Raw genomic sequence first — 12,684 nt, forward strand, 5'->3', positions numbered from 1 at the left:
ATTATCTCTCTGAGACTCTTTTTTTTAAAATGTGGGTTTGTACAATATTTTTATTCAATTTAAGAAGCACTTCAAAAAAAAAAAGTCAAAGCATTAGAGTGCAAGTTATACACACAATCTAATCTCTGTGGGAATTTCATCTAAATATGCATTTAGTTAAGGTTCACTCAGATTCAGTTCAAAACTAGATAATCATTGATGATCCTTCAAAATTAGGTTCAGTAAATAGGGCCTTTTTGCTGCTGCTGTTCCGTCTATAGGCATAAAAGTTAATTTTATGATGCACTAGACAACTCTGTGACCCATTGGATCATCCTTTGAGAGAAATGTTGTGCAATCTGTTGTGATCAGAATGAATATTAAGTTTTAGGCTGACCATATTTTTTTTACCTCAATGCCGGACAGTCTCGGGATCATCTAAAAAGAGTATATATCGTAAATAGCAAAATAATTGTAGTGGCAAATAAAGGTCAATAATAAGTCAATATTTACTTACTTAAACAGATAAACAGAATGACCACAGGCAGGCAAAAAAGCAATGGGAATGGGAGCGACTTCCAACTTCCTGCCGGCTTCCCCATTGACTTTGCTTGTGTGAAGTTGGCAGGGAGTGTTGGAAATCATGATCACATGACTGCCCGGATGCTGCATCAGCCACAACTTTGCAAATAAAAATGGTTTGAACATCGTGGAAATTTTAATTCCACAGGGGTAATGGATCCCGGATTTTTTACACCTTCTTTAAGTTAGCAGATTTTAGGTACCTTGATTCAAAAATTGTTCAGTATAATGCACCATTTGGGCTAACTTGAGGGTGCAAACAGACAAACAGATAAACACAATGAGAGTTTTAGTAGTATATAGGTTTATCTCTACAAATCTAATGCTAGTTCCAGATAAATATGGGATAAAGTATTTAAAATAGTCACACAAGAAGTGGCTATGGCTAGTCTACCCAAAAAATAACTGAGGGGAGATATATAGCACTCTTCAAATATTTAAAGGGTTGTCACATAGAAGAGAGAGTAGACTTTGTTGCCCCAGAGGCAGAACTACTACCAGTGGGTTAAAACTGCACAAAGTAGGGTCAACAGGGAGAACTACTTGACTGTATAAGCTATTAGCCACGTTAGGCTATCACATGAAGTTCTCCTTCACTGGAAGTCTTCAGACAAAGGCTGGATGGTTCTCTGTGATGAGATCTCACACCGAGCAGCAGATTGGACGAGATGACATCTAATGCACCTTCCAAATCTATTCTTCAAAGATCCCATGGCACCAAAGCTAACAGGGTGCCATGAAAGAACTAAAGAGGTTAAAAACAAATGGCAATTCCTTCCTTTCCCCAAATTAGGACTGGCATTTCAGATTGCCTGCATCCCTGCTTACATTTCTAGGAATCTGCTTGATATAATGTAGAACCTTATCCCATTTACAGATCTGAGGCCTTTCCAGTTTTTTAAAAACCTTTCATGTTTGCAGAAAGAGGTTTCAAAGTAGGAACATCTTTAGAAAGATTTTGTACTGGCCACTGTTCTAAAGAGGTATAATTTTTTCGCAGTCTCTTGTAACTTAGCCAATCGTAACTTTGTTTGTATTCCTCTATAGCTTAGATATACCTTTCTCTGCTGTCACCAGTACATTTATTTATTATTCTTTTAAAGCATTTTACCCTGCTTTTTATTTGCTAAGGCTCTCACAGTGGCTTGTATGCAGTCAACTAAAATCAGAACAATTCCTGCCCTCTAGTTTATAAGCTAAGAAAGATAACACAAAAGGAAAAAAATGGGGTATAGGGAGGAAGAGCAAAGGTCTGATTCTTAAAACTAAAAGATCTTATAATAACCAGGTAGGATGGAAATAGTCAAGTAGGGTGCTAAAATGGCTACTGCTACATGATAGCTGAATTTGTAGGAAGAGAGCCAAAATCAGGAAGAGTCTTGTAGCACCTTTTTCAGACTAACAAATTTTATTAAAAGCATAAGCTTTCACAAACTATGACTTGGTGTGGCACTCCTTCTGATTTATGACTGCTGAATGAGATCTGAATGTGTCTGGTCTCTTAGCAGAGCCAATGAAATCACTTTGCTTCTCTCTCTACTGCAATACAGTCCTTGCCAAAACTGGGTTTTGTATTTCTATAATTTCTGGATTGATTTTGCATCATTACAGAAGATTCCACAGAGCAATTTCATCATGCTGGACTTTCTGTCAACAACAAAGTCTTTAGTTTATATCTTGTTTTTGGGATTATGTGGAGTTGGCCAATACAACTGGGTGACAAAGACTCACTTTTTAACCCAAGTGGCCAAACTGGAAATCTAATCAACAGTATATATTTCAGTTGAAACTGGCAGCCAGTTTCCATGAGTCATATTCAAGTTTCCATTTAGCACACGATTAAAAGTTAAATGAGTTTGCCTGATTAGTAGATGTTTTCTGCATTGTTGACTGGAAAATAAATTAGTCTGTGAATGAGGAAAATATGCCAAGAGAAATGAGCTGAACCGTAAAAGTCCATCATGGGGCAGGTTAAAAATATCTGCCAGGTCCACTCTGTAGTATGCTATTCTAGTGCCATTTAAGTCTCTCAGTTTCCTTTGAACTGTTAAGCACATTCATGAAAACACAGTATAGTGAAATAATACATGGTAGTAGTAGTAATAAACAAGGAGCAACCAAATTTGAGCAGTTTAAAAATAATTAAAGGAGTTTTTTTTCTGGGAAATTCTAATTCCTTCAGCACTTAGCACACTACTCCACCAATATCAGACCAAACAAAGCAAAATGAAAATACTTTTACAGAACAATCCTGCAGTCTTATGCTCATTTATCTGAAAAAGTCATGCTAAATTCAGTGGGATTTATTTCTGAAAATACATGCAAGATTGCACTATATCACATATTATCCTAGTTCTATCATGCAAATTTGCCAGTCTTAATCTTCTTCCAATTAACCAGTAGGAAAGAGAGCTTGTTCTCATTCTTCACAGCTGGAGAAATAAGGTAGAGAAAGAAATATTTCCCCAAGAAAATGGGCTGGATCCAAAATGGCTAGGATCCAAATTTAGTTGTTTATAACAATTGATCAAAGCTTTGTGAATCCAAGCTCTTAAGACAAAAAGACAGCTGGTGTTTCTGGTGAAAATACCAACAATATTAATCATGATTCTTGAATAATTCTTAATTATGATGATTCTTACCAACAGCCCAAATCAGTCCACTCCCAGATGAAGGCCTCTTCTGTTGAAGGTTATGGATAGCAATCGACCACACTTATCTAGTGCAGGTTGGTAGATAGATGTTTTTCAACTTCACAGTCTATGATTGGCCCAAAGTAATCCAGCTGGCTTCTATACATAAAGGAGGACTAGAACCTGGATCCCACTCCTCCTGGTCCAGTACCTTAACTATTACCCCACACTGGCTGTCATGATTAGAAAAGCTTATTAAAATCAGTGGACTAAAATTTCAGTTAGTTTGCTCTAAACATGATGAAGTCTGCATTCTACCCAAAACCTTCTTCATTCTTCTAGGCAATTCAGACAAACCATGAAAAACTGGATCGATCTATCTATCTATCTATCTATCTATCTATCTATCTATCTATCTATCTATCTATCTATGACAAGTACATATTTTTGGCAGTTCTTTTCTAAACTCACTGAAAAAGAATGACACAGATAACATATGAGCACAAGTGGCACTGACACTAGTATGTGTCAGTTTACACAGATCCCTACATTTCAAAGTGTGGGCCAGTAATTCCAGAGGGAAAAGGAAGAGCTTTTATTCCTAAATTCCTTCTCTTGTTTCAGCTGAATTCAATTTTCTGGATATTCATCCCTGTTTTATTTCCTATTTTGTAATTCTGACACCTTATTAGAAAAGCAATCTGATCAAGGTTAAGAACTAAAATTGAAGGCATATTTGCACTGTCAGTTGCCTCATCAGAAATACAGAGTACTAACCATTTTTTGAAGGCAAGAACAGGTGATGATTTCTTCTATTCACCCACAGCACATGAATACAACCTCTACCTGTGTTTTCCTGCTCTGATTGCAAAGCAGTGTTTTCCAGTTTGAGTTGGCTCAAGTGTTGCTGTTTGATTTATCTGCTGCACTTAACTCTGTTCTAGAGCAGTGTAGAATTCTGAGAGTTGAAGTCTATAAATCTTAAAGTTGCCAAGATTGAACACACTGCACTTTGGTTGGCTATTGCACGCAGTGGCAGGAAAGCCCCCTCCCCTGGTTGGATGGTCACCATTATCCAACTCTGTAATATCTGCTGCAGCTACTGCTAGCAGCTATGTCACAGTAGCATTGTGGTTATAACATTTGCTTGATATGCAGAGAGTCAAAAAATCTAAATTGGATAGTATCCAAGTATTGATCTATTCTGTAATTATTTATTTAAAAGATCACACACAGAAATGTCATATGCAACTTCCCCATGTAGATTTCTTGAATGTGCACATTTTGTGTGTACAGGACCAAATCACCTAAGTATTTGCATGTACAAACCATAATAAACCAGCCTCTCTGGCTGCTGTATGAGGTGACTCATGCTCGTATGACTCTTACCGGATGCTCACGTAATCTCCCTATTAACTTGGAATATTGCATGCTGGTCAGGACCATCAAAAGACCAACCTTTCTTTGATTGCCTATCCTGATTTGATATTCTTTTTTTTACAGGAAACCTGGGCCACATCAGAGGTGGAGTCAGACAGTTACTAGGTCAACTCAATCTTAGCTAACCCAAGCAAGGCAGGAGGGAGACCCAAGGGAGGTATCGCAACCCTAGTTAGTGCAGCTTTACAACTGAAATGTGTTTCTCTGCCTTCTTTAAACCCCTGGGTATCAGCCTCCCTGCTGTCCCTCAAACAGGCTGAAAATCATAGTTTTGAACATCTGCATCCCCCCTTCTCAAACACCTCCCAGAATAACAGCACCTGGAGGTATATAGAAAATTTTATCCTCATTTGCTTAGATGCATACCCTGCAGCATCAAAAATAATGGGTGGGGATTTAAATGCCAGGATGGGGCCAAATATTCACTCCCTATTCCATCAGTTTAAGACCTTTCATGACGAGATGCACTACTAAAGGGGCCCTTATACACTAGAGAATGTAAAGATCTGAAATCTAATTGGGCAGGATGATGTGTTAGATAGATTGCCATATGTTTGGAGCTGTGCATACACAATGGCTCCCTAGATGGAGATCATGAGATGACACTTTCTCTGTGGCTGCCCTGCATCTGTGAAACTCACTCCACACGACATGAGTGGGACTATCATCCACGCTAGCTGTTACGAAGATTTTACAAACACATCACTTTCAATTTGCTCACAGTGTTTAACTGCTCCGCTTAACACGTCTAACCCTCTTACCATTTTTTTTTCTTTTTAAAATTTAAATCATGTAAGTTTAATTCTATTGCAAGGTAAGATTTTACAATTTGTGTTATGTCATATATGTTTTTAATTGCTTTTAGATTTTTGACATTTTACACACCACCCAGGAACTAATAAATAAGTCAAATTAAAAATAAAATCATTCAAATAAATAAGTCACAATATGAGCATATGAACAAGTTGTTAACATTAGTTTCCAGTGGCCCCCCACATATGAGACCCTGAATAAACTCACCATTAATTCCCAGTTTAGCTAGATTGTCATTTTTACTTCCTGAAATTTTCTTGAATGCTAATGGTTTCTTCTGAACTTCGCTGCTAATGGATATTATTTGAAGTGTGCCAGAGCTTTTACTGTACTGTGTGGCTGAATAACTCTTTCAGAGCATATTTCCAGTTACGTACAATTATAATTACTTTTACCTTAAAACCAAGTGTGAATTGGGCCCACCAATTGGCTTTTTTTCCCTTAGGATAAATAAAATATCTCAAAGCCTGCTTGGGAGTGCTACTGCTTTTTATTAAAAGACATCCCACAGTACGTTAGGTGCTTCAAGACATGCTGTGCTTCCTCTACTAGAGGACAGGTGAAGGGAGCAAAGAGTTTCTGCTATCTTTTGCAAGCTCCTTTGGGTACCAGAAGCAATTGCATTCTTCTGTCTTCAGACTCACTTTCCTTCACACTAATTTCACACCTGGCTAGGTACTAGAGGGTGGATGATATAACCCAGCTTCCTAAGGAATTGTGCCATCTCTCAAATAATCATTAAGAAAGGGAAGGTATTTCAGAGGAAGAGATGAAATTGAAAGCAGCACACCTGATACTCCAAGAAAGTCATCAATGCTTGTTATGTCATCCACGGCTTCTGTGAGTACACGTATGTGATTCTCCCATGTGGTTTTATACATTTCCATGGTGCTTTTTACCACCTGGCTTTTGGGTTTGGCCGCAAGAGCTACAGCAGCATTGATAACCTACAGAAAAATAAACAGACTAACATGTTTAAAAGACCTAAAATCAGACAGAAAAGCACTTAACTGCAATCTAAGCACCCTGTATAGCAGAAGTACACCATTATGCACATTGACTAAAGATACGTATTAAAACAGAATTTAAAACCCTAAAACAGAAAAAACTTGCATTCTGATTTTTTCCCAAAGGAGAAGTACAGTATCAGACATAATAACCTTCTCAGCAATTTAAACTTCAGTTAGGGATGATGGCAGGATGCAGTGAGAAAATGCCAAGGATCCTGAACCGAAAAAGCTAGAAACTAGATCTAGCTTGGCTTCTTCATAACTTGGTAGCTTTGTGACAGAAAAAGAAGCTTTCCTTCACGTTCACATGGATGGGCAGAACATGACACTGTAACAACCAGCTCAGAAAGGATTCAAGTGACAGCAAGGATGCAGACATGGTCTGGAACCAATTATGATTCTGGCCCGGCTCAGTCTGAGCAGTTTGAGGCTTAGGGGGCAATTAGATTCTCCAGGTACCCAACTGCTAGACAGTTTCTTGCTTCTCCTTCACTTCCAGAATTCCAATCTTCAAACTAGCTGCAAGAAAACATTTTTCTACGGACACGTAGAACCCATTCTTTAAATAATTAGCATTGTAACAACCTGATTTTGTAAATACTACCCTTGAATACCAGATAGCATCCTACAATATACATGGAGAAATAACAATTACAAGATTTATTTGTAGCACAGATTATCCAGCAGCAAGTCTACTTAGGGAATGTAGAGAATGCTATTCATTAAAATGTTACTGTTTCCTCCATAGTTAGATTTTGAAGTAATATTGTATACAACTTGTTAACAGAGACAAAATGTAAATATTAGAATTGTATTTGGAAGCAATCCTTTTATAAGTCTGATTATGGGAAGACAATTCATTGTCCTTCACACATTACAAAGCTAAATCTTTCAGTGCATAAATGGTATGGAAACATGATTTAAACATATTTCATCCCAATGAAAAGTAGAATGAAAGGTTAAATAGCACACAAGTATGCATTACACATAGCCAGCTTCTAAGATTCTGTAACCTACCCTCTTTTTTCCTTTCAAGAAATCTAATTAACAAGACTGTGCGAATAAAGTCTTCTTGGGTGATAAAGCAGTTATAAGGGGCTTGACAAGTATCCCAGGTTGAAGCTAGAGGATAGGTATATTAACAAATACTACATAAAGAAAGATGTTGGTTTGCCAGAATTAAATCATGACAAGGTCCCCCTTTCATGGAATTCATTGATTACAAAAGGTTCTCTTCGTAATCTTGTAGACAAAATATTCCACATCCTTATCTATATATACCTGATGAAGATACAATAATAGAGAGGTATTATTTTTACAATATATCTTGTTTAATGTATCTGTTTAGATTTTGAAATATTCTCTCCCCTTAACTATTAATTTTTATTATTTTTGATCACACAGTCAGCCAGATGTCTAGACTGGATTTAGCATTTTTATCCACTTATCAAGTCCTTCCCAAGGAGCTGGGATAGGCAGATGGTGTTAAAAATATTGTCGCAGGATGTAAGCTGTTCCAAGTAAAGCTGCCTTTTGCAATTGACTGATGATTTTGTCAATGCCAATGGTCTTCAAGTGTTGGTCCAGATGTTTTGGAATTGCACCCAAGACACCTATTACTATTGGTATTATCTTTGCTTTCTCTTGCCACAATCATTCTATTTCTATTTGCAGGTCTTTGTACCTTGTGATTTTCTCCAGTCCATTCTCTTTTATTCTGCTGGGTATTGCAATATCCACTATCCAGACTTGTTATTATTGTTCGTCTCATTGTCAGCCAGATGTTTAGGCTGGATTTGGCATTTTTATCCACCTATTGAGTCCTTCCCAAGGACCTGGGATAGGCAGATGTTGTTGTTTGATGGTGTTAAAGGTATTGTCACAGGATATAAGGTGTTCCAAGTCAAGCTGCCTTTTGCAACTGACTGATAGTGATTTTGTCAGTGCCAATGGTCTTCAGGTGGTGGTCCAGATGTTTTGGGATTGCACCCAAGGCACCTATTACTATTGCTTTCTTTTTTTTCTTTGCTTTCTTTTGCCATTATTATTATTATTATTATTATTATTATTATTACTACTACGACGACTATTATTCACTTTGAGGATTAAATAATTTACTTTAAGCAAATTTCAACTAGAATAATTGCAACCTTTGTTTTGGTCTTTAGAATTTCAACCTTCATTAATGTTCAGAACTATTCCATTGTCACTCCTACTCCAGATGGATATATCAAAACCCAGCAGATTTGAAATACCCAGCAGTGAAAGCAGCACTGGCAATTTTCAGCAAAAACACTAGATCAGAAAGTTTGAAAGATTACTACAAACTGGAGGTGGCTGTTTAGTTTACTCCCTGTCAGAACTTTGCTTTTGACAATATATGGGCATTCCATTTATAAAAGGAAAGTCAGGTACAGAATCACACTATCTTGATGACTGATTATTTGCCATCAAGTCAGTGTCGATTCTTAGCGACCACATAGATAGATTTTCTCCATCATGATCTGTCCTAATCTGATTCTTCAGGTTTCCCAACAGTGCACCCATTGCCACTATAACTGACCCCATCCAACTTGCTGCTTGGTCATCCTCTTCTCTTTCATTCTACCTTTCCCAGCATTAAAGCCCTCTCCAGAGACCTAGAGAGATAATGCGAGCCTGCTTGGTAGTGTATGAAGGCCTTGGAGAAGATAATTCAGCTGCTGTGATATGTCGATACCTATAAAGATCAGAAGAGTGCAAGCAAGTGTGAAGAAGCAGAATAGAAAGAGTATTGATGCTTTTGAACTTTAGTGTTACTGAACACTCCTGAGAATACCATGGACAGCCAAGAAAACAAACCAATGGATCATCAAACAAATCAATGCAAGTTTTCACTTGAGGCACAAAAGGCAAGGCTCAAATTCTTATATTTTGCACACATTATATGAAAAACCCAGCTCCTTTGAACAATCCATAATCTCGGGAAAGGTAGAAGAGGATGATCAGCAGCAAGGTGGATGGGTAGACCTGAAGGACCAGGTTGGGGACAAATCATTGTGGAGAAAGTCTATCTCTTTGAGATTTGATGGCACATAATCAATCAATGAAATCAATTTCTACAAATAAAACTGTCTCCACAGATAATCTGGACAATAGTTGTAATTAAGAGATACTATCAGGCTTGCTAACAGAAAACAGTTGCACCCCCCACCAACTGTAGCTACAATAATTCCCTACTTTATTGGGTTAACCAGTTTTGGATTGCCAGGCTTTTGAGCCAGCTATACATAAAAATACATTTTTAAACATTTGACTTCTCCCTAGGTGAACAATTCAGCACCTATTTGCCTAGAGCAAGCGTGGTTCATCCCATTTAATTTTCCATTCAGAGGATACACTTGCATCCAAGACAAAGGCAGAACTGTTACCCAAGGGCTGACTAGGAGAACACAGAGGTTTCTTATTGTGCTCCAACAGCTGTGACCTTTGAGTCAGATTCCATCCTGTGTCTGCTGTTTCAGCCTAGATTAATTCATCATAAGTATCTGAGCTAGCCACCTGCACTGTTTTCTCCTGCTTCACACCATGATTCTAATACTTAGAACAGAATCTTCCTGTGTTTTGTGAAGCTTATTCTCTGGTACAGTGTTTCTCAACCTTGGCAACTTGAAGATGTGTGGACTTCGACTTCCAGAATTCCCCAGCTAGCATGAACACTGCTCTGGTACATGGACAGAGGCTTAAATCAATCATAGAAACCTACAGTTAAAAGAACCTAAACATTATCAGGCCAACTCTTGCTCAATCGAGAATCTATAATGCAGGTTTGTAACTACATGCAGGATGTAATCTATGAGTGTCCAGCCTATTCTTAACTACCTTCAGTGAAAGAGAACCCTCCACCTCCTAAGGTATTTGGTTTCACAGTCAAACAAATCTTACAATTAGAAATCTACTTTTAAAAGCTTAAATCTGCTTCCTACAATTTCTAACCATTCATTCTAGCCCTGATTTTTGGAGTAGAGAACAACTTTATGCAACAATACTATCATGTTTCCCCTTAACTTCTTCTTTCTAATATACCTAGTGCCTGGTTTCCAAGCCTGAAATATTCTGGTCACCTTAATCTGGACAAGCTTCAGTTGGCCAATATTTATTACAAAATGTGACACACAGAACTATGTTTCTGGATGTCATGTGGAGCGAACACTTCCTAACCAGCACATAGAAAGCAGGATTTCCCATGATGACACAACCTCCTCTGCACTCCCTTTTAAGTAACCACATCTTAATAAATATTATTACTATCCACTACTAATTCCTGTGCCTCCTTTTTATTAATACTTAAGCAAAACAACTAGTTTTGGTGATTTAATAACTAATTGCACTAGTTAATACAAGGGCTGAATAAAAGTAATGACTCCAATGTTATAAGTCACCAAAAGATGGCAGTACTGATGTGCTAGATGCTCTGATGTACACTTTAGCATTTGTTCTTTCACTTCAGTTGGTGGGAAGTTGTGAGAAAAAAGTTATATTGCTATTGTTCATGAAATGAAAACCTGCAGTGAATACTTGTCAGTGTGCTTTAAGCAATGCACTGTGATTGAATTTTTGACTGCCAGAGGAGTTGCTTCAATTGAAATTCACTGCCAAATGTAGGTTGACTACGTTGGTGTGAGTATTGTGCATCACTAGGCCAAAAAAATGTAAGGATGGGAAGAGCTGATTTGTGTGATCAAGAAAAAGGGGATGATTTGTAATAGCAGTTGATGAGTTTCACATGAGAAGGTTTGATGAATGAATGACAATTGGTGAACCGCTCAAAGGGAAATTGCTGTCAGACTTGTTTTATTTGGTTTGTGTTGCTTTTAGATCATTTTATCTGTACTGTCTGTGTGGTTTTACGCTTTATCTGTTTTTAGGGTATTTTGGTTTTTGGTTTTGCGTGCTGCCCAGAGTCCATTGGAGTTGGGTGGCTATAATAAATTTAAATGAATTATTTAAATTTATTGACCAGTGAAATAGGAGAGAAATAACTGCAAGACAGTAACTTCAACCCCCAACTCTTGAAGGAGACTATGGTCAGTGATACGGAATTTCACCAAAAGGTCTAATAGAGCCAATTTCCCTCTTTTCAGGTCCAAATGAACATCTACCAGAATGGTCAATGCTTTTATGTTCTTCTAGGATCCTCTGTGGCCACCCCTGCTCTTTGGAACAGCATTACCCCTGACCCCAATCCTGCCATACTTTAGGAAAGCCACGAAGACCTGGCTTTTTCAACAGGTCCAATAGCTAGGTGGTTTGTGATCTGGCTGGTATATGCTGTTTGTATTGTTGTTTCCCAACACAGATGATTTATATTTGGTTATTGTTGTTAACATGCTTTAGATTATTATTTTATCTTTGTATGCCACCTAGAGTTGAAGGCAATACAATGTCTTCCCTACAAATAAAGTAGGCACTAAAATGTCTTCACCCACATGAACCTAGGATGTAACTTTAGGCAAAAATAAGGTATCTGTGAGCAAGTTAATATAGGAGTGTTGGGTCAACTCAATTCCAGTAACCTATGACCTTTACAATAATGCAGTATTTAGTAAAAATGCAATATTTGTGGAGACAAGATACAAAGTTAAGGTAGGCAAAGTTTCAGAAGAGATTCCCATGAAAGTCAAAAGAACTAAACAAGTTTCTAGAAGTAATGAAATATACTGTGTTGAAACTACCTCATGATCGGGCAGATACACACACACACACATTGTGATCACGTATGAAAACCCCTAATGCCAGGGAGAGAGGGAGAGAGGGAGAGGGAGAGGGAGAGGGAGAGGGAGAGGGAGAGGGAGAGGGAGAGAGAGAGAGAGAGAGAGAGAGAGAGAGAGAGAGAGAGAGAGAGAGAACACACTTTCTTGGAACACACGAATAGTAAAAACGGAGAAAATAACTTCATGCCATGAATCCATCTGATTTAAACAAATAAGATGAAAAAGGAGACTATTCAGGAAGTGTCATTATTTCCAAGAGCAGATGATGATAGCTTCTAACTAGAATGTGATTGAATCAAAAGAGGAAACTCAAGAACTGTTATCTGATCCAAGAACAGCAAAGAACATGCCATAATTTGGAACTGCAATGAGCTGGAATGCTATCAAGTGGACAAAAGTGCAGATGTATCTATGCTGACAACTAGAGGCTGAGCTTGAGAATCCAGCTTTGAGAAGGAGATGAGGAATTACACT

General features: G+C 37.8%; 1 protein-coding gene across 4 annotated transcripts in view; it reads right to left on the minus strand.

Moving 5' to 3' along the window:
• Nucleotides 1-12,684, minus strand: part of CTNNA3 (catenin alpha 3) — a 703,663-nt gene that overhangs the window by 218,116 nt on the left and 472,863 nt on the right. For all 4 annotated transcript variants that reach the window (XM_088144299.1, XM_088144300.1, XM_088144298.1 and 1 more), the window contains one exon: nucleotides 6,238-6,394. In XM_088144299.1, coding sequence (XP_088000425.1) covers nucleotides 6,238-6,394 — 157 coding nt within the window. The remainder of the gene's footprint in view (nucleotides 1-6,237; nucleotides 6,395-12,684) is intronic.

This window comes from Python bivittatus, unplaced genomic scaffold (genome assembly GCF_059951505.1).
Source record: "Python bivittatus isolate LINGU-HERP-01145 unplaced genomic scaffold, Pbiv_v1 ctg000400_np1212, whole genome shotgun sequence".
NCBI lineage: Eukaryota > Metazoa > Chordata > Lepidosauria > Squamata > Pythonidae > Python > Python bivittatus.